The sequence below is a fragment of the Orycteropus afer genome, unplaced genomic scaffold (assembly GCF_000298275.1).
Source record: "Orycteropus afer afer isolate SDZICR_OR568_19922 unplaced genomic scaffold, OryAfe1.0 scaffold00345, whole genome shotgun sequence".
In the NCBI taxonomy this organism is placed as follows: Eukaryota; Metazoa; Chordata; class Mammalia; order Tubulidentata; family Orycteropodidae; genus Orycteropus; species Orycteropus afer.
The window spans coordinates 3,631,085-3,654,728 of NW_006921932.1; the positions used below are offsets into that span (position 1 = coordinate 3,631,085).

The 23,644-nt window shown below is 38.4% G+C and overlaps 1 protein-coding gene across 1 annotated transcript in view; it reads left to right on the top strand.

The window, feature by feature from the left end:
- The first annotated feature begins 23,442 nt into the window (after positions 1-23,442).
- The window catches only part of LOC103207032 (interferon omega-2-like), a 649-nt gene continuing 447 nt past the window's right edge, over positions 23,443-23,644 (top strand). The window contains exon 1 of the mRNA XM_007952557.1: positions 23,443-23,637. Within this exon, the coding sequence (XP_007950748.1) occupies positions 23,443-23,637 (195 nt within the window). The remainder of the gene's footprint in view (positions 23,638-23,644) is intronic.

The window sequence follows — 23,644 nt, forward strand, 5'->3', positions numbered from 1 at the left end:
TTTTTTTTTTTTTTTTTAATGAAGACTTCCCATTTCCACAGGAATTCTGGTGGTATAGTGGTTAAGGCATTTGGTCACTAACTGAAAGGTTAGAGTTCAATCCCCTAGCTGTTCTGCAAAAGAAAGATGAGGCAAGCTTCTTCCATAAAGATTTACAGCCTTTCAAACCCAATGGTGGTCATATGAGTCAGAATTGATTTGATGGCAGTGAGTTTAGTTTTTGCTCTGGTTCCCCTTTCCATTTGCTTAAATTTCTGTTTTATTTACTAAATTCTCCTCAAAGAATACTTACACAATTTGATTACTTTTAAAAACAAAAGCAATGCTTTGTTTGTTAACTAAGTTAAAGACTGGAGTAAAATTTATTTATGCATTCATTCATTTCATTCACATCATATGTATAAGTTGAGTATCTAACTGGCAGATTATGAAACTTATAAGAAAGTACATGTGTTGAAAGGCTATGCTCAGACAGAAATTATAGAGGTTCTGGCTGTGAATTTAATGTTAATGAATCAACAACATATATGATATGCCTTTAAACAGAAATGCACATAAAACAAGGTTGTAAATTGATCAGTTGAAAATGTTGTGACCAGATATTCATGGAAATTTAACTCTGTATTTCCCTTAGGAATAATGGTCCTGTATTCTCTAATTCAGTGCTTATGGTGACTTTATTGAACACTACAGCAAATAACAAGAATCAACTAACTACACGTGTGTGGTTTGCGTATACATATTATGCTCGAAGGTTGTTATTGGGAAGTAGGAATGTCAAGCAAAGAGGATCCAGTGGCCATGAGGAAGTGTTGGGATCCACTAGGCTGGACCATAGTGTAGGGGCCTTAAGTTCATCTTCTGCTTTCCCCCTGGACACACCAGTCAAAATTCCTTTGTGATTATTCTATACATGCTATATGGTTGGCCTGGAAGTCAGTCAAAGGACACATTCTCTGTTCTGAGTTGCCTGAGGCAGCAATGTGCTTTAGATGATGGATAACTTTGCTTCATTGACCCTGTGTTTTAGTGAGCCCTGGGGCAATGGTTTCATTCTCTGTTTGTATGTAGTTGGAGTTTTCTTTCTCTCATGCTACTGCATTCAGTGGTGTCTACATTTATCAATGGTTAAAAAAAACAAACACAGACATCAATCAGATAAGAAAAACCAATGTCCAGTGCACAAAAGAGATTTATCTTGCTTTTCTTTATCCTATTCCCACTTTATTAAACCATTTATAAGAATGGAGACATATCAAGAAAGGGCAGTCTCAGTAGATATTTGAATAACAACAGTCTATGACAACAGGTGGGGTTGGGCAAGGAGTGAGGACTAGGAGTTATATGCAAAACTTACAGAAATATCCTAGATTCGGTGGTGGTTCCAGGGTAAAATCTAAAATGTTTGATTCAGACCCATGGACTGGCTTAAGAGAGTTCTGGCCACCTAAGGAGATCAGGCCCTCAACACTTGTTTACCAGCTGTCTTTCCATATCAGTGTCCTTGGGCCATGCTTCTCAGTTCTGTCAGGTGGACATGGAAAGCATTGCTGAGTTTCTGAAAGACTTGGATCAGACTGCCCTTTCTAACCTCAAAAGCAGAATCCTATAGAATGGATAGATGTACCTGAAGTTATGTTTGTCTGTGCCCCTTTTCAGTAGGAGTCCACTCTCTAAAACACAGAGAACAAAATGCACAAAACCCTTCTTTATCTGAATTTGACACAGAGGAACCAGTAGCATAGTGATCTTTAAAAATGAACAACATGGAAGCAATAGAGATTTCAGTTGAGTCTACATACAAAGGCACACTGTTCATTCAGAAATGTCTACCATTCCATAAGACTGCAGAGAGCAAGAAACGCATCCTGAATATTCCCTCACTAACTCGAAAATTCACTATCTCCTCCTCTTTGTTGATTTTCACCATCAATGCACAGGCAGGAAGAAGAATTTAAAAGGTGAGTTTCTGTTATTCAGTCCTGGGCTCTCCCAGGTTTAAACTTAATTTCTCCTTCCAGTAATGTCCAGGTCCGTAACTGGTGATGAAGTCACTTCCCAGAGTCAGTCTTCCTCAGAAAACAGTACTCTCAGAGGGGACTCATAGGAAGGAAGAAAGGAAATCAGAACCTGGGAGATTTCTCCTTGTCTATGCTCTGTCCCTCTATGGGAAATAAACAATATGGCGGCTGGTTAATGGCTCTTACCCACTAGGTGACAGTGTGAGACCTAACCATCGAGATGACTCTAATTCATAGTAACCCTTTAGAACAGAGTAAAACTGCCCCATAGGGTTTCCTAGGCTTTAAATCTCTACAGAAGTGAAATGCCTCATCTTTCTCCTATGGAGCAGCTGGTGAGTTCAAACTGCTAAACTATTGGTTAGCAGTTCAATGCTTTAACCACAGCACTACCAAAGTTGAAGAATTATCGGTTGTTTTGGGGCAAAATTTCTGTATACTGACTTTAGACAAGTTATTTACTCCCTAAATGTCAGATTCCTCATTTGAAAGTGCACGTGGCCTGCAAAACCTCATGAGGTTGTCATGATGAACACATGGAGTCATGTATATGAAAGTACTTTACAATGACATAGCTCTATTCATAGGTGACCTTTATTATTCCTGTCATTGGCATTTTGAACTTGAATCCTAATTTGTGGGCATTCGGAGCTTAATCTTCAGTCTATTCCCAAGGGAACATTCTATTAGCCTCCTACGTGATCTTAGCTCCTACCTTCATCTGATATAACCCAGGGTGCTGTGTTCCCAGTTTGGAGAGCTCACTTGAAATGTGCTAAGGTGGCACTAGACCTATTTCCTCTTTAGAAAAGATTATTCATCTCCTTAATTCAGAAATCCATCCTCATAGACTGTCCTATGAAAATCCAGGGGCCCAGTCCTGTGTGGGGTTGACAGAAAAGGGAGAACCACAGGCAACAGAACACGAAAGGAAGTCTTTGTAAGTATCAAAGGAGTATCATGAAGTCAGAGGTGTATGGAAATGTAATCTTTCCTCAGGCCTGCCTGGCTAGTCTATCTCCATTGTCCTCCTTCCTCAAGGTGTATTTTTTACCTGTGGTCTCTTATAGGCACCTGCCCAGACTCCCTGTGGAGGGTAGCTTTAAATGGGATGGTTCTGGGAAAGAGACAAAACACGAATTAGTGGGTCACACATACACATAATATCAAGAAGCCGGAGGGGAACTTAGACTGAAACTATCCTGAAAACACTTGGGCCAGAAGATGGGAAAAGATTAGAACTGTGGGGACTGCTGCCCATTTTACATTGCTCCATTCAGGGAAATCCCATATCTACTTAAAAACTGCAAGTGTGATTCCCTCATTGTGTCAGGAATATTATTCAGATAGGACTCTGGATCTTACTGTTGTTCATTAAGCCCCCTGAAATATTTTAGAACTCATATTAGACTGGTTTTGGTACCCTAACCCTTTCTATGAAGTCCTTGAGTAAGAACATTTACACACAACTGAGACCTAATCCTGATCTATTCTCCAGTCTGCCTTTTATTCCTCAACTACCCATGTTTCAAGGGCTTACTCCATAACCATGCTTAGAAAGTTCCTTGGAGAAAATGCTCAAGAAGGGAAGAGAGAAGATGTAATCAGAAAATATTCAGTCTCTGGCCTGGATAGTGCTTTCCTGGCACCCTCACTCATGACTGAAGCAGGCCACACAGCCATGAGAGGATTCCCCTCTAATCTGCTCATTGACTTGCAGAAGTCCTTAGACTGGGGATGATAGCAAATGAGTTACAAATCCATAAACAAAAACAGAGAGACAAGACTTTAGGAAACACTTAGCAGGGAAGGACAAAATGGAGAATTCAGAAATGGAGACAATCACCAGATGAGATATCAATTATTATGGGAAAAGTGCATGTCCAATTGGAATTCAGGGGATTATAGTCATCATAATTGCACTTTTGAAAGCCAGATATGAAAAATTAAATGAAGCATGTTCTCCTTTTGAGCATGAAATGGTATTTCTGGAGAAATGGTATGTTGATTTTTAAACAAATATATCTGACATACATGTAGTGCCTGATATATGTCTTGATTAAATAGTTCTAAGTAGCATGTGATAACTTTATTTACAATACCAAATCAGCATTATGAGTGGATTTTCTAAAATGGATTCCTGAATTTTCTTTATTGAAATCTTTCTAATTTTGGAAGTGGGTCCAGAAGTGTTCTTTTTAAAAAAAAAAAAAAAATGGTCATAGTGGGACTTATGAGTGAAAAAATGTTCTTGTAAGGTAAAATTAAATTATTTAAGATGGTCACTACAAGATATTGTCACACATAGCAATTCTTTTATTGAAAAGTGATAAAGAAAATTTTTAAAAAAATTATCAATGAGTTTGCTTCCATTGAAACAATGAAATTAAAATAAATTCTGGTTTTGGTTGAAATTAAACCCTTAAAACAATGTGCATTTCAACAAATGGAGAATATATTGAAGTTGTCAAGGATGTCATTTACTTGGAAGCATCAATCAGGAAGTGAAATGATATAGTGCCTTGAATAAATCAGGGGCAAAAGCCTCTTTAAAGTGTTAAAAAGCAAAGATGTCACTTTGAGGACTAAGGTGTGCATGACCCCAGCCATTGTCATTTTAATTGTCTCATGCATGTGAACATTGGACAGTGAATAAGAAATTCCTAAGAAGAATTGAAACACTTGAATTATGGTGTTGGCGAAGAATTCCGTCTTTTGAAGTCTTGACTGCTGCTTGCATTGGTGTTGATTGTAGAACCAAGTAATATAAAGTCTTTGACAACTTGAATCTTTTCTCCATCTATCATGATGCTGCTTATTGGTCCAGTTGTGAGGATTTTTGATTTCTTTATATTGAGCTGTAATCCATATGGCAGAGTGTAGTCTTTAATCTTCATTAGCAAGTGCTCCTACTCATCTTCACTTTCACCAAGCAAAGTTGCATTGTCTGCATATCTCAGGTTGTTAGTAAGCCTTCCTCCAATCCTAATGCTATGTTCTTTTACACATAGTCCAGCTTTTCATATTATTTGCTCAGAATACAGATTGAATAAGTATGGTGAAAGGATACAACCCTGAATCTCTCCCTTCCTGATTTTAAACCATGCAGTATCCCTTTGTTCTGTTCCAGTGACAGCTTCCTGCTTTATGTTCAAGTTCCTTATGAGTCCAATCCAGTGTTCTGGAATTCCCATTCTTCTCAATGTTGTCCACAATTTGTTAGGATCCACATAATTGAATGCCTTTGCATAGTCAATAAAACACAAGTGAACATCTTTCTGGTATTCTTTGCTTACAGCCAAGAACCATCTGACATATGCTATTATATCCCTCGCTCCAAGTCCCCTTCTGAATCCTGCTTGCATTTCTGGAAGTTTTCTGTCAATATATTGCTGCAACTGTTTTTGAATTATCTTCAGTAAGATTTTACTTGCTCGTGATATTAATGATATTGTTCAATAATTTCCACATTCTGTGGGATAACCTTTCTTTGGAATGGGTATGAATATGGATCTCTTCCAGTCAGTTGGTCAGGTAGCTGTCTTCCAAATCTCTTGGCATAGCCAAGTGAGTGCCTCCAGTGCAGCATCTGTTTGTTGAAACTTCTCAGTGGGTACTTCGTCAATTCCTGGAGCCTTGTTTTTCAACAACTCCTTTAGTGCAGCTTTGACTTCTTCCTTCAGTGCCATTGGTTCTTGATCATATGACACCTCCTGAAATGGATGATCATCTAACAATTCTTTTTGGTACAGTGACTGTGTATTCCATCCCTCTTTTTTTAGTGTTTCCTGCATCGTTCAACATATTGCCCATGGAATCTTTCAATATTGCAATTCGAGGCTTAAATTTTTTCCTCAGTTCTTTCAGCTTGAGAAATGCTGAGCATGTTCTTTCCTTTTGGTTTTCTCATTCCAACTGAACACTTCATTCTAATAATTGACTTTCTCTTCTTGAGCTGCTCTTTGAAATCTTCTGTTCAGCTCTTTTATCCTGGCTTTAGCTACTCTCCATTCAAGTGCAAGTTTCAGAGTCTCTTCTGACATCCATTTTGGTCTTTTCTTCTTTCCCTGTCTTTTTTTTTTTTTTTTTGCATTTTATTGAAATATAAATATAATTTATGTGCGGTGAAATACACAAAACTAAAGTGGCATGGGTCAAAGCACTTTTTTTTTTATTTTTGTAGTGTTCCCTCTTCACCCCTCCCACCCCTGGCAACCAACAAAGAAAGTTTCCCTCCATATATAAACCTTTCCTTGATCCTCCACAGCAATGAACTAATACTATATTTGTCTTCTGTGATTGACTTACTTCACTCAGCATAATGTCCTCCAAGTTCATCCATATTATGCGGTGTTTTGCAGACACTGCATTATTCTTTAGTGCTGCATAGCATTCCATTGTGTGTATGTACCATAGTTTGGTCATCCACTCTTCCACTGATGGGCACGTAGGTTATTTCCAAATGTTTGCTATTGTAAATAGTGCTGTGATGAACATAGGTATGCAGATATCTGTTCCTGTCCTGGCTCTCACATCTCTAGGATATATACCTAGTAATAGGATTGCTGGATCAAATGGTATCTCCAATTCCAGTTTTCTAAAGAATTGCCATACTGCCTTCCCCACTGGTTGTATCACTTCATAGTCCCACCAGCAGTGTATGAGAGCCCCAGTCTCTCCACATCCCCACCAGCATTTCCTATTTTTTGTCTCATTAAACCTTGCCATCAGTGCTGGGGTAAGATGGTATCTCATTGTTGTTTTGATTTGCATCTCTCTGATGGCCAAGATCATGAGCATCTATCTCTTCATGTATTTGCTGGCCACCTGAATATCCTCCTTGGTGAAGTGTCTATTCATGTCTTCTGCCCATTTTCATTTGGATTGTTAATCCATTTGCTGTTGAGGTGTTGGAGTTTGCTAAAAATCTTAGAGATAAGTCCCTTGCCAGATATGCAATTAGTGAAAAGTATGAATTTGTTGCTATCATTTTTGTTATGTGCTTTTTTGTGGTGTTGATTCCTTTGTTCCATGTAATTTTCTGTGCTGAGCTCGTTTTGTTTATGAATCATATGATCACTTTCTTTGTTGCTATTGTTTTAGTATTTGCTAGATATTTATGCTGGTCCTCTTTTTTATTTTGATGTGAAAGTTTATCATTTTCCTTTGACGTTACCCTGTGATTTATAATTTTCGTCTCAAGTTTAAAACAGTCCGTTCTATCTTATAGTTGTCTTGACTTCCTTACCATTTAGAAGTTCTGTAACTACACAATTTTTTCCCTCTTTCTGGTTTGTAGTTGTGCTCATTTGTCAACTGATGTCTCTGGTTCCCTGTTTACGATCGTATAGGCTATTTACTTTGGATACTTCCATAGCTGATTTATCTCTGGGTTATGTCACCATGTGTGTTAATGGTCAGTTGTTTTTGGCTGTTGTTGCTTCTCTGTCACAACGACTCCCTTTAGCATCTCTTGTAAGGTTGGTCTGGTTTTAACAAATTCCCTTAATTTCTGCTTATCTGGAAATGTCCTCATTTCAGCATTATATTTGAGGGACAATGTTGCTGGGTACATAATTCTTGGTTGGAAATTTTTCTGTTTCAGGGTTTTATATATACCATCCCTTTGTCTTCTCACTTGCATGGTTTGTACCAAGAAATCTGAGCTTAGTCTCATTGGTTGCCCCTTGTAGGTAACTTTTTGTTTTTCCTATGTTGTTTTCAGGATTCTTTCTTTGTCTTTGGTTTTGGTGAGTTTCATGATGATATGTCTTGGTGATTTTCTTTTGGGGTTTATCCTGTTTGGGGTTCATGGGACTTCTTGAATGGATATATTCTCATTTTTTTGGAAAATTCTCTTCCAACAAATCTTTGACAATTTTTTCTGTGGTTTTATTTTCTCTTCCTGCTGTGGAATTCCGATTACACATAGGCTGTTCCTTTTGATGGTATCCGACATGAACCTTGGGCTTTCTTAATTTTGTTTTGATCTTTTTGCTGATTGATGACTTTCTAAAATGTATTGAGATATTTGCCTTCAGTCTCACTAATTCTGTCTTCCATTGATTCAATTCTACTCCTTTGCCCATACAATGTATTATTTATTTTGGAAAATTTAGTATTAATTTTCTGGATTTCTATGTGTAGATTTTGTATTGTTTCTAATTTTTCATTTATTTTGTCATTTTGTATTGTCTTTCAAAATTGTTGTAGGGTTTTCTCTGTGTTTTCCTCAATTTTGTCCATGTTTTCCTTGATCTGTCTCTCAATTCATTGAAGATACCTAAATATAAATCTTTTGAATTCCTTATCAGGGGGTTCCAATGGTGTGTCTTCCTCAGGGATGTGTTTTGGGTCTGTATCCTGGTCCCTTGTGTCCTCTGCTTTATCTTGCTTCTTTATGTGCACTGTGATGCTCTGTTGTCTCTAAGGCATTATGATGTGTTTGTGTTTATATTTAATTGGTGATTATATGATCAAGTGACTTGCTCATGATTTTTGTTTTCTTTGGGTTTTATCTAAGTAAACAGGGTATTCTGGTACTTTATTCAGTAGTTGGCAGCACTTATACACACACCACCTATTTACCTTTCCCATTGTCAGCCTCCCATATGTTCTTGCTGTTCTTGGCAAACAGAGCTTATTCTTAGGTCCCTGTAATCCAAATAAGAATTCTGTCACTTTAAAATCCAAAATGGCTGTCACTTGTAAATTCAAAATGCCTGCACCTTCTGGACTGCAGAAAGTCCACAGCTCAGGTTGTCTCCTTTGTTGCTGTTTCCCTTTCTAGTCAAAGGTCACCAGCACAGTCATCCCTGGGCTGATCTGTAGGTCAATTCTCAGGTCCCAACACCACTTGGAAATACTCATGCTGTTGGACCCAACATAGTAGCTGACAGTCCACAGCTCCGACCACTATTGTCATTCTGGGTTTTCCACTACTTGGTGCCTAATCCATTTGTGTATACTTCCTTTCAAAGCTCAGGGCTCCAGGATTATTTTCTGTATCTCTGTCAATCGGTTTTTCTTTTCTTTGTTGAAGAGTGGCTGTGTAGCTTGTCGGCCTATTCCTCCATCTTACCAGAAGTCCCCCCTTTCCTGTCTTTTTAATGATCTTTTGCTTTCTTCATATGTGTTGTTCTTGATGTCATCCCACAGTTCTTCTGGTTTTTGATCACTGGTGTTCAATGCATCAAATCTGTTCTTTAGATGATCTCTAAATTCTGGAGGGATATACTCCAGGTCATATTTTGGCTGTTATAGATGTGTTTTAATTGTCTTCACCTGTAACTTAAACTTGCATATGAGCAGCTGATGGTCTTTTGGCTGAAGTTATTAAGCTTCTCCATTGCCTCTTGCCACAGATGTAGTCAATCTGATTCCTGTGACTCCATCTGGTGAAGTCCACCTGTGTAGCTGCCCTCTGTGTTGTTGAAAAGAGGTACTTATAATGAAAAGTCATTTGTCTTTCAAAATTTTACCATGTGATCCCCAGGATCATTTCTATCACCAAGACCATATTTTCCAACTACTGGTGATTCTTCTCTGTTCCCAACTTTTGCATTCTAATCACCAGTGATAATTAACACAGCTTGATTGCATGTTTGGTCAATTTCAGACTGCAAAAATTGGTAATAATCTTCAATTTCCTCATGTTTTGGCTTTGGTGGTTGGTGTGTAAATTTGAATAATAGTAATATTAACTGGTCTTCCTCATAGGTGTATGGATAATGTCCTGTCACTGACAGCATTGTACTTCAGGATAGATTTTTAAACATTCTTTGTGATGATGAATGCCACTCCATTCCTCTTCAATTTCTCATTCCCAGCATAGATCATATGGTTGTCTGATTCAAAATGGCCAAAACCAGTCCATTTCAAGTCACAAATGCCTAGGATATCAATCATTATGTGTTCCATTTCATTTTTGACAACTTCCAGTTTTCCTAGAATCGTACTTTGTACATTCCATGCTCCAATTATTAATGGATGTTTGCAGCTGTTTCTTCTCATCTTGAGTCGAGCCACATCAGTAAAATAAGTCTTGAAGGCTTTACTCCATCCACATCATTAAGGTTGGCTCTATTCTGAGGAGCTCTTTCCTAGTCATATTTTGAATGCCTTTCAACTTGAGGGACTCATCTTCTAGCACTATATCAGATAATGTTTCAGGGCTATTCATAAAGTTTTTCAGCAGTATATCATACTATGTTTCTCCGCTATTCATAAGGTTTTCACTGGCCAATTCTTTGAGAAGTGGATGGCCTCTTCCCTCTTCTGAGTCTGTCTTAGTCTGGAAGCTCTGCTGAAGCCTGCCCAGCATAGGTAGGTAACCCTGTTGGCACTTGAATCACTGGTGGCATAGCCTCCAGCCTCACGGCAACACACAAGCCACCACAGGAAAACAAAATGAGATGAGTTCGTCTTCCTTGGCTGTTTCAAACTGCTCCACTCCTGCTTCCTGGCCTTCCCTACCCATTCCGGCCCTCCCAAAAGCCATCTTCCCCCACTTCCTGGCCTTCCATACCTGTTCCAGCCTTCCCAAAACTATCTAGGACTTTAACCTCCCCATTCCCAATCCTGGATATCAACACTGGTAAGCAACAAAGAAACTTTCCTTCCATATATGAACTTTCCTTGACTTTTACAATAGCAAAGTAGTACAATATTTGTCCTTCTGTGATTGACTTATTTTACTCAGCGTAATGTCCTCCAAGTTCATCCATGTTATGTGGTGTTTTGCAGATTCTACCTTATTCTTTAGTGTTGCATAGTATTCCATTGTGTTTATATACCACAGTTGGGTTATTCATTCCTCCATTGATGGGCACTTAGGTTGTTTGCATATCTTTGTTATGTGAATAGGATTGCAATGAATATGAGTATGCATACACCTATTTGTGTCCCGACTCTCATTTATTTAGGGTATATAACAAGCAATAGCATTGCTGGATCAAATGGTATTTCTATTTCCAAGTTTTTAAGGAATTGACATATTGATTTTCATGGTGGTTGCATCATTTTACAGACCCATCAGCAGCAGTATGAGGATCCCAATCATTGCACATCCTTGCCAGAATTTGTTACTTTCTGTCTCACTGTAGTTTTCTATGGGTGTTGTGGTAAGATGGTGTGTCATTGTTCTTTTGATTTGCATCTCTCTAATGGATTGAGGTTGTCAAGGAATTCATGTTGCTTGGTTCTACAATCGATGACAATGGAAGCACTGGGATGGAATGCTGAATGTGACAAAAGAATCCAACTGAAGTATATTACAAATGAATGAAACAAACCCAATGCAGCTTGTGGGAATAGGCATTGACCAAAGCAACTTTGGAAATGAGTAGAATAGGTAATAAATAAATAAAGAGAAGTTGTACATAAGTACTAGATTCTAGTTGATAATGCTGTGTCTCATGGGAGCACGGTTAACAATTTGAAAACATTACAAAGGCATACTGGAATTGAGCAATTTGATAAATTGATGGCACATGGTGTGAGATAGTATTCTTCCTGTTGGAGTGGGAGGTTATAGAAAAGTAATGGGAGAATGACATAATTCATTGATTGAAAATGTCTTTCCCCTTGTTAACATCAGACACATTGTTCATCCTAAATCTAAGTACTATAAGTCATTCAGTTTAAAGGATTATATGTTTTATTAATCTGGCTGCCTGGACTCCCCCTTTGGCATACTGTTTTTACTTTTGCTATTAAAAGCACACTTCCTTTTCTAATAGAGAGAGTTATTCCAATTCTATCTTCTATTCTGTAATATGATTGCTTGCATTGCCCTTGGTTAAATTTATATCGTACCTCCATTGTAATTGTAGCACGCCAGTTTCTTGAAAATCATAAGCTCTTGGAGATGCATAATAACCTGCTTGCAAAGAATAGAGTAGATGGGGACACTTTTGTCATAAGATGGAAGAGTGAAACTGGGTCAGACAATTTCTCTTCCCCCATATTAGATGAAAAGGAGCACAAAAAGTAAATACCTACCAATAAAAGAAGACAAGAAAGAGTGTTTGTATAATTTTGGCATCAAGTGTATTTTGAAAGTTAACAAGATGTCAAAATATGACATTTAAGCAATTTATTCATAGCATGTAATATAACATTTAGACTTTGGCAAATCATTTAACTTCTCTGGTCCTGAGTTTTTACTAATACAAAGTAAGATATAAGCAGTCCTAAAGTTGTTGTCTCAATGAAACTAAAACATTTTATTTAGCAGAGTGCGTTCCACAGACAGATGGCTTAACATGTAGTAAATATTTTATTTTTTCACTTAAATATATATCAGATTAATGAACTCTCCTATCCCTCTAAGTAAACGACTGCAGAAATATGATGAACTAAAAAATGGAATTCTAGAAAGTGTTCTGGTGAATACTGAAAAATAGTCACCCTTCATATTGTATGTAACTCTGATTTTTATAATCACTCAGGAAACGGTGATTTGTACAAATATCTGAAAGATATTTGGTCTACTAAAGTTGAAAGTGTATATAAAAGGGTGGGACAGGAAAAGAAAAAGAGACACAGAGAGAGACAAAGACAGAAAGAGAATATTTGCTGATCTCCTCTTTCATGTTTTATCAACCTGCACTCTGCATTCAGACAGCAACTTTCTGCTCTTTTGTGGTTTCTGATGGTCAATTTTTTCTTCTATACAGAAAACCATGAATTTAAAGTTAAATTTCTAGGTTTTAATACAACTCTGGTGTAAGAGGCTTTTTTTTTTTTCCCTTCTTCTCTCCTAATGAAGTATTTTGTAAAGGAGGGAATATCCCTATTACAATTATGTAACAATAAGTATAGGTAAAAGGAAGGAGAAAGCAGGATCCATTTCTTCTGCAGCTGTCAGCTGCCAACTTGTGTTTCTCTCATAGAACCCAGCAAGTCATCATAGCCCAGGAAAAATTACTGATGAGGTCAATACAATCCAAGGAATCTCTTAAGTTGGTAGCATGATGCAGGCTCCATTTTAAAACAAAGTAGAATGAAGCAACCTGTACAAAAGGAACACTAGGTGGTATTTAAGTACACTAAGCAACAAGTGGAACAGGATTCTTCCAGCATGGCATATATTAGAAATGGGCATTTTGTAGGATCACAATTCCTAATGGCAACCAAGGCCTTTGTGAAAATTAATTGATTTAATTTAGGACATTGATGGATCAGTTTTGCTGCTTTTCTTTCTAGTTGGCACACACTGTGAGTAGGCAACCTGTAAAGTTTAGAACAATTGCTTGATATTAGAGTTTAAACTACCAAACAGGAGCATCAAACCTATATAAGTGACAAACAGTCCTCCACTAAAATAGCTAATGGGCTATTCCACTGCAGCCTGTGGCAGATCATCATGAAGCTGGTGGATGGATGATGGAGTCTTTAAAAATGAAACAAACATCTGAACAAAATCTAATTTCTCGACCTATGAAAGGAAACTTTTGTGGATCCTTTTGAAAGGGTCACCATGAGCTCAGCTCTGTTTGGATTCCACTCTAAGCAAGCTTCCCTTATCCTGTGCTGATGCCCCTAGGGCCAAAATCAGCTCCCCATATAGCTGTCCAGGGCTCTAGACAGTGTGATGAGAGCTCAGGTATGAGGGCCTTTGTCACACATGGACTGTGCGTGTGCAATTCTGGGACTGCAGGAAAAGCTCCATGTGTCTCTATGACTGCCTGGGTCATATGTATGTGTGGGGCACATAAATAGGTGGTCCAATGTCTGACCCATTTTAAATCAGATGATCATATGATCTACTATGCCAAGAATGACAAATTGAAAAAGAATGGCATGGCATTCATCATCACAAAGAATGTATCAAGATCTATCCTGAAGTACAATACTGTCAGTGAGAGGACAATATCCATATGCCTAGGAGGAAGACCAGTTAATAGTACTGTTATTTAAATTTATGCACCAACTACCAAAGCCAAAGATGAGGAAATTGAAGATTTTTACCAACTTGTCATTAAATTTCAGTTTGAAATTGACCAAACATGCACCCAAGATGAGTAGATTATCACTGGTGATTGGAATGCAAAAGTTGGAAAAAAAGAAGAAGCACAGATAGTTGGAAAATATGGCCTTGATGATAGAAATGATACTGGAGATTGCATGATAGAATTTTACAAGACCCACGACTTATTCATTGCAAATACATTTTTCAACAACACAATCGGCAGCTATACACATAGACTTCACCAGATGGAGTACACAGGTATCAGACTGTTTATATCTATGGTAAGAGGTGATGGAGAAGCTCAATATCTTCAGCCAAAACAAGGCCAGGAGATGACTGTGGAACAGACCATCAACTACTCATATGCAAGTTCAAGTTAAAGCTGAAAACCATTAAAAAAAAGTCCACAAGAGCCAAAATACAACCTTGATTATACTCCTCCTGAATTTAGAGACCATCTAAAGAATAGATTTGATGCATTGAACACAAATGATGAAAAACCAGAGGAATTGTGGGATGACATCAAGAACATCATCCATGAAGAAAGCAAGAGGTCATTAAAAAGACAGGAAAGGAAGAAAAGATCAAAATGGATGTCTGAAGACTGAAATTTGCCCTTGAATGGAGAGTAGCTAAAACAAATGGAAGAATCGACTGGATAAAAGAGCTGAACAGAAGATTTTAAAGAGAAGTTCAAGAAGACAAAGTCAATTATTATAATGAAATGTGCAAAGATCTGGAGTCAGAAAATCAAAAGGGAAGAACATGCTCACCATTTCTAAGCTGAAAGAGCTGAAGAAAACATTTAATTGCCTCAAACTGAAATACTGAAAGATTCCATGGGCAATATGTTGAATGATTTAGGAAACATCAAAAGAAGATGGATGGAATACACAGTCACTATGCCAAAAAGAATTGGTAGATGATCATCCATTTCAGGAGATGGCATATGATCAAGAATAAATGGTATCGAAGGAAGAAATCAAATCTGCATGGAAGGAATTGGTGACAAACAAGGCTCTGGGAACTGATGGAATGCCCACTGAGATGTTTCAACAAACGGATTTTGCACTGGATGCTCTCACTTGGCTATTCCAAGAGATTTGGAAGACAATTACCTGGCCAACTGACTGAAAGAGGTCCATATTTGTACCCATTCCAAAGAGAGGTGATTCCACAGAATGTGGAAATTATTGAACAATATCATTGATATCACACACAAGTAAAACCTTACTGAAGATAATTCAAAAGTGGTTCCAGCAGTATGTTGACAGAGGACAAGTGCAAGCTGGATCCAGAAGGGGATGTGGAGCAAGGGATATCAGCTGATGTCAGATGCGTCCTGGCTCAAAGCCAGAAGAACACATTTACTTGTGTTTTATTGACTATTCAAAGGCATTCAATTGTGGGGATCATAACAAATTGTGGATAACATTGAGAAAAATGAGAATTCCAGAACACTTAATTGTGCTCCTGAGGAACCTGTGCATAGACCAGGAGGCTGTCATTTGAACAGAACAAGGAGATATTACGTGGTTTAAAATCAAGAAAGGAGTGTGTCAGGGTTGTATCCTTTCACCATACTTATTCAAATTGTATGCTGAGCAAATAATCTGAGAAGCTGGACTACATGAAGAAGAACATGGCATCAGGATTGGAGGATGGCTCATTAACAACCTGAGATACACAAATAACATAACTTTGCATGCTGAAAGTGAGGATGACTTGGAGCATTTCCTGATGAAGATTAAAGACTGCAGTCTGATCTTCCTGTAAGATGGAGGAATAGGCAAACAAGCTACATAGACCCTCTTCAACAAAGAAAAGAGAAACCAATTGACAGAGATACAGAAGATAATCCTGGAGCCCTGGGCTTTGAAGGGAAGTATACAGAAGTAGATTAGGCAACAACTAGTGGAAAGACCTGAACAAATACAGTGATTACAGAGACAGAACAGTGGACTGTCAGCTACTCTGACAAGACCAACAGCCTGAGTATTATTAAGTGCTGTTGGGACCTGAGAATTGACCTAAAGATCAGCCCTGGTCACTAAGGGTTGCAGGGACAACTGCGAACACACATGATGACATAACCCAGAAACCAACCCAGCTGAGTTGTAGTAAATTACCCAGTTTGGCTTTTCTAGCCATAAGTCTTTGTAACTCTGTGGTGGAATTTGCCGTGAGCAACTGAGGAGCTCCTGATTGTTAAAGTTATCCATTTGGGGTATTTCTGTTGAAAGTGGCACAAAGCAATGTTCTGGGAAGTTTTCTCTCTCTTAGGTGCTTAGAATTCTGATGTTATGTTTGGTTAGTTTTGCCACTTTGCCAGGCTCAAAAGGAGCCCTCCTAGAGGCAGAAGGAGTCTCTCTGATTGCTGGCTGAGAAAGATGTGCTTCTGAGAGAAACGTGCTCCTGAGAGACACACACTGCTGAGGAGACACCAAGAGACACATATTGCTGAGAGAAGGATGCAAAGAGACACACACTGCTGGGAGAAAGGCTGAGAGGGACTTAGCATTGTTCCTGAACTTGAACTGTAGCCTGGTGCTTCTCTAATAAAACTGCATTATCTGTGAGCTTTGTGTGGCCACTGCAGCAAATTTTGAACCCAGCAGAGAGGTGGTGGGTGTTTTAGGAGGAACGGTTGGTGAAAGTGCTGGAGGGAGCAGCATGTGTGGCCTTGCAGGAATAAGCCTTGGGCTACTGATGGTGATTGTATCTTCCTCTTGTGGGTTAGAGGAGGTCAGAAGATGAGGCCTCCCTGCCCTTTTGGCACCAGCCATGGATGTACCCAAAGGAAATAAGCCTATAAGATTGTAAACAGGAAACCAGAGACATCAATTGACAAATGAGGACAACTACAAACCAAAAAGAGGGGGGAAATATGTAGTTACAGAACTTCTAAATGGTAGAGAAGTCAAGACAACTACAAGATAGAATGGACCATTCTAAACATGGGAATAAAACTACAAATCACAGGGTAAGCTCAAAGAAAAATGATAAACCTTCACATCAAAATAAAAAGAGGACCAACACAAATATTTAGCAAATACTAAAACAACAGCAACAAAGAAGGTGATCACATGATTCATAAACAAAACAAGCTCAGCACAGAATATTATATGGAACAAAGGAATCAACACCATGAAAAAGCACATAACAAAAATGACAGCAACAAATTCATACTTGTCGGTAATTACATATCTGGCAAGGGACTTATCTCTAAGATTTATATAAAACTCCAACACCTCAACAGCAAATGGATTAATAATCCAAATAAAAATGGGCAGAAGACATGAATAGACACTTCACCAAGGAGGATATTCAGGTGGCCAGCAAATACATGAAGAGATGCTCATGATCACTGGCCATCCGAGAGATGCAAATCAAAACAAAAATGAGATATCATCTTACCCCAGCACTGATGGCAAGGTTCAATGAGACAGAAAATAACAAATGCTGGAGGGGATGTGGGGAGATTGGGACTTTCATACACTGCTGATGGGACTGTGAAGTGCTACAACCACTGTGGAAAGCAGTATGATGATTCCTTAGAAAGTTGGAATTGGAGACACCATTTGAGCCAGCAATCCCATTACTAGATACATAGCCTAGAGAAGTGAGAGCCAGAACAGGAACAGATACATGCACACCTATGTTCATCACAGCACTATTTACAATAGCAAAACGATGGAAATAACCTGCATGCCCATCACTGGAACAGTAGATGACCAAACTATGGTACATACACACAATGGAATGCTATATAGCACTAAAGAATAATGTAGAGTCTGCAAAACACCGCATAATATGGATGAACTTGGACAACACTATGCTGAATGAAATAAGTCAATCACAGAAGGACAAATATAGTATTAGTTCATTGTTGTGGAGGATCAAAGAAAGGTTTATAAATGGAGGGAAACTTTCTTTGTTGGTTACCAGGGGTGGAAAGGGAGGGGAGGGAACACTGAAAAAAATGCATTTAGTTATGTCACTTTAGTTCTGTGTATTTCACTGTACATAAATTATATTTCAATCAAATGCACTTAAAAAAGAAAAGACTACAGTCTGCAGTATGGATTACACCTCAGTATAAAGAAAATAAAAATCCTCACAACATGACCGATAAGCAGCATCACAATAGATGGAGAAAAGATTGAAGTTGTCAAAGACTTCATATTACTTGGTTCTACAATCAACATCAATGGAAGCAGCAGTCAAGACATCAATAGATGTATTGCATTGGGTGAATCTGTTGCAAAAGACTTTTAAGTGCTGAAGAACAAAGCCATCTCCTTGAAGACTAAGATGCACCTAACCCAAGCCATAGTATTTTCAATCACCTCATATGCATGTGACAGGTGGACAATGAATAAGGAAGACCAAAGAACAGTTGATGCTTTTGAGTTGTGGTGTTGGTGAAGAATGCTGAAAGTTCTGTGGACTGTTTTAAGAACTAACAAATCTGTCCTGGAGGAAGTGCAGCCGGCATGCTCATTGGAAGCGAGAATGGCTAGACTTTGTCTCACCTACTTTGGTCATGTTGTTAGAAGGGACCATTCTCTGGAGAAGGATGTCATGCTTGGTAAAGTGGAGTGTTAATGAAAGAGGAGAAGGCCCTCAACAAGATGGATTGATGCAGTGGCTGCAGTGATGGGCTGAGGTATAGACGGGACTGTGAGGCTGGCAGAGGACCAGGTAGTGTTTCATTTTATTCTACATAAGGGCGCTATGAGTCAGAGACAACTCGACAGCACATAACAACAACAACAACTTCTGAGAATGTCAGGGTAGAATGACAGGTAGAAAGAAGGTCAATGATATTGCTTTTAGCTTCTTTCAAAATTATTACTTTTTACCACCTTTTAATTCTGCTGTTTTCTATAGTAAACAGAATCTCACAGATTATATCTCTATGTGCAATATTCATCTCAATGTACAAATGCTTTCCATTTTCTAATAGCTATGTTCCTCAAAGGGTGGTCAGGGAACCATTAAAAAAACTTCTGCAGGCCCATGATATCAAACAATTTCAATTATTACACTAAGACTTTTTCCCATTATCATTCTTTCATAAGTATCTAGTGGATTTTTCCAGAAGCCACAAAATGTGTGACAGAGAATCACAGTTTCTAGTGCTTTAGTAGCTAACAGAATATGTGTTTGTGTAGTCATACAAAAAGCTTCTCAGTTTAAATTTCTCATGTGAAAAATATTGACCAATATTATCCAAAAGCTCTGTAGTGTGCCCAATAACTCTTCAGAGTATAAAGGGTTACTAAGCCAAAATGTTTAAGAAAAGCTTAAACAAGGACTCTCTTTCCTCACAATCTTGACACTTGCCCCTGTTTCTGTGTTTTGAATATTTCAGAAGTGTTGTTTGCATGATAGGTACATCTCTAGCTTTGCACGTGTGTGAGAGATAGAGAGAGAGACAGAGAGACAGAGACAGGGAGACAGAGAGATAGGTTTCCTGCATCTTTAAAATTCCAAGATCCTCATCTGGCTCTCTGCTCTTTCTAGGAACCTTTCTCAGAGACATAGTCTCTGGCCATTTGAGCTTTCTAGATCTAAACTTATTTAATCAATTTTACTTCTGTTAAAAGTATTAATACTTTTAACATTTCAACTAATGCTATTTATTTTGTTGTTGTGCCATCCAGTGTTTCTAACACACGCGGACCCCCTGGACAACAGAATGAGACTCCACCCAGTCCCAAGCCCTCCTCACATCTCTCCTGGGCTTCAGCCTATTGCTGCACCCACTGTGTCAACCCATTGCATTGAGGGTCTCCTTTTTCACTGTCCCTCTGCTCTACCAATGACGATGTCTTTCCACAGGGATTGGTCCCTTCTGATAATTTTGGCAAAGTATAGGACACAAGTCTTGCTAATTTTAATGGTAAGCTTACTTTAATCTTGTGATTTTATTTTATGATTTTTCCTTTTTTACTAGAATGAAGTGAGAAAAACAACGATAATCATCCCAAACATGTGGCTGATTTCAGAATTAAAGCCAGGCTCTCTTTTGCAAATAATCCTGTAAGGAGATTCAATGCTTCCTTACAGGAAGTGCTTGATACTCTCCCATCTAAGTCACACCAAAGGCCTTTTCAGCACTCACAACTCAACAATTTGCTGGACAGATAAAGAGGGGAGAAGATTCTTGAGGCTTTATCAGTGGACAAGAGGAAGTCAGGTCTGAGCTGAAGGTAAGAAACCAAGTTGTAGTCCTTGGTAATGGAGCAGCAGAGTGGCCCTGAAGCAGGTATCCCATGGAATCAACGAGGACCTAAGGAGATAAACCACGGCCCTATACCTGGGCTATTGTTGGAGTGGAAGCTCTTAGATGCTTCTTATTTATTCTTAAGCTCACAAGAACATTCGAGAGTCAAAAGTAAATATTTACAGGATACGGTATTTGACGAGCTAATAAAATTCATATATTTCCTTAATGAAATGACTGGTTAACTTTTTTGAAGAGGGAGTTAGGAGTATTAAAGAGAAATTGCTGCATTGTGAGAAACTCACCCTGATGTTTCTGTCACTCATTAACTTTTAGGCAATGTTTAAGCATCCAAAAATGTATTCCTTACTAACTATTTAAAAGGTATTTTGCCTATTTTTCCTTAGCACTTAAAGTCAGTCAGTTAAATTCACTCATACTACTACATCCCCGGCTGTCCTACTAAACAATAGAAAGAAACCTTGGGCATTTGTGGTAACTCAGAATTCCTTGTCATCACAAGCTCAGTGTGCTGATTTAATACCTAGTCTCTCCATTGTAAATCCCATTTCCATGTGTATGTTTCACTTCCTTCAATGGACTTTTTCAAACAAGCCATCATCTGAACTCTCTCTAAGGTTTTACTTTGGATCTTTGATACTTTTGAAATAGTTCATTCCACTAGATTTATATTTCTCTCCATAAATTTTAGGTTGTTGCTTTGGTGTAGACACTGTTGAGTCTCTTCTGATTCACAGAAACCCTGTATGACAGACTAGAACTGCCCTATAGGGTTTCCTAGGCTGTCATCTTTTGGAGTAGATCACCAGGTCTTTTTTTGCATGGAGTGACTAGCCTGTTTAAACCACTGACCTACTGGTTACTAGCTGAGCACTTCAATTTTGCACCACTACTGCTATTACAAGGTTTGTAAATAAGTGTAATTTATGTTGCTTGTTGACAGAACTCAATCTGTATTTTTAAAAGATTTTAGAACATTAGCTGGTCCACAGTTGACATGCAATAAAATTTCTGTTATCATGTTTTAATATGATCATCATCATTTTCATTATCCAGATTAAAGAGCAGAATGTTTGAGAATCATCTAATTCCCTTTCTTTTAACTCTATGTTTCTCAAAATAATCTTTTCATCAGCAGATTGGATTCATAAACTAGGTAGGGTGCTCAGGCTATGCCTAGTATCCATTATCCTGCCAGAGAGGATTTGTGTTCCAACAACTGGGGTTGTGGTGGTTAGTCTCTTATGAGGTAGCTGCAGTGACATTTCCTTTCCCTCCTCAGAGCTGATCACATCTGCATTAAATGAAAGAAAAGTGAAATACTGGTCTTGCAAAACTGAAGGCTGTCCATGGGTCCATTTGAGCCTCTGACAGAAGCAGCCATTTTGCTGCTTCTTTCCTTCAGTACTGGCCTTAACTCTTCCCCTCTGTCATAGTCCCTAGTCCTAGATGTAGCTGCATTACATTTTGCAAACATACACATTTGTCCTTCTGTCTGCTAAACAGCCACTTCCTTTCTTTCACTTTCATGACATTCAGACTAACAGTAGGTTTCTTTGCCCACAAAACACTATTAATTTTGCTTTCCAGGAATGTTGTAATGAGAAACACAAATCTAATGTCTTGAAAATTATAAAGGAAAATGATACAACCCATTTGCCTGTCCTTCCTTTCGTTTGCATTAACCTCAAGATAAAATAGAAAGAAATGTAAGAGCAGAAAGAAAACTTCACCAAGTAAACCACAACATTTACTTAAGCAGTTACAAAAACTAAAAATACAAAAATCACAAAACTGTCAAGAAAAGAGGGCCTTTTCTTCCTCCCATAATAACCTGGCCTCTCATAGAGAGATAGAGATAGACTAACAAAAATTCCCAGAGCAATCACACTGACCAGATGAACAACTGTTATATGATGACACACAATCATTACCGAACCCCGTGTCCAGCTCATAAAATCTGAAAAGGAATCGAAAAATACAAGCTGTACTTGGCAAAACAAAATGTTTTAGACTAAAGGTAAAATGATTACAATTAAAGAATTTCCCTACATATAGAGACAACATTTACTACCAGCATCTGAAGCTTGTGGACATGTGACATCTAGTAACATGGAAAAGAGGAGGAGGTCACCCCTGAGATTGAGGGTCCTTCACGCAGACACTCTAGTAACACAGGTGAGAATTCGGAATATTAAATGATTTTGACAACAAAGAAACAAACTGTTCTCCAGTAAAGGAGTTATAGAGTCATCTGGATGTGGTCAGTGGCCCTAAGAGACTGAGTCCTGGAGAGTTATAGTTGAACACACTCTGTCACTCTAGAAGAGAGGGTATTACATGGTTTGATAACTGCCTTATGAGGGAGGTAATTCTGGGGACTGGCTAAAAATAAAATTGTCTTGGAATTAGAAACTCCATGTTCTAAGCATGTGAAAAGAGTTAGGACTCTTGCTAAAGGTATTAGAACAGTCAAAGAAGTCTAGGCATCCAGTAAGAAAATGGTGGGAAAAAAAGACAATGGGTAGTAGAGTCCTAATCTCGTGGTCCTAGGAAAGGAAAACAGTATGGGCCTACAAAATGTATTCTAGAAGGAAAAGAAAAGTGAGAGAAGCTTATTCACTGATAATCATTACTTTCTGCTGTGACTAAAACACAGAATAAAACCTAGTCCTTGGTTCCAAAGAGCTCATTTACCACTGATCGTCTGGGAAATCCTTAATCGAATACAAAAATCCATAGGGCTAAGGGATCCTGACTTTCTATATAAAGTAAGGAGGGTGAAAATGGAGCTCAGATTTAGAGCTCAAAATTTGTTCCAAGCACAATGAACAGCACGTATGTAAATATAGGTATGTGTTTACATGCATAATACACTTCTGACTTTAAGACAAAGATGTTTCCCATTTCATCGATAATACTCATTTGGATTTTACATCTAAAGTGTACTGGGAAAATAACTTCTATGGCAAAAATTAAGTATTAAAATTGATGACATCTTCTCAGAGCATAGGAGGAATATGTAAATGAAATAAAAAAATGGAAGCAAAAGTTTAAAGGCATGTTCAGAAAATGAAAGGACTTTGTTCCCTATTTAAAAGCCATGATGGGATGAATGTCTTCAGAGAACCTGGGGCCCAAGGTTCAACCCAACAACCAGCTCAGTCAGGCCAGCAGCATCCTCAATTCTCCCAATGGCCCTCCTGCTATCTCTACTGACCATCCCGGTGGTGCTCAGCTATGGCCCTTTTCCATCTCTGGGCTGTGAGCTGCCTCCCAACCATGTCTTGGCTAGTCAGAAAACTTTTGTACTTCTGGGTCAAATGAGGAGACTCTCCCCTTCTTTCTGTCTGGATGTCAGAAAGGATCTCAGATTCCCCAAGGAGTTGGTGGATG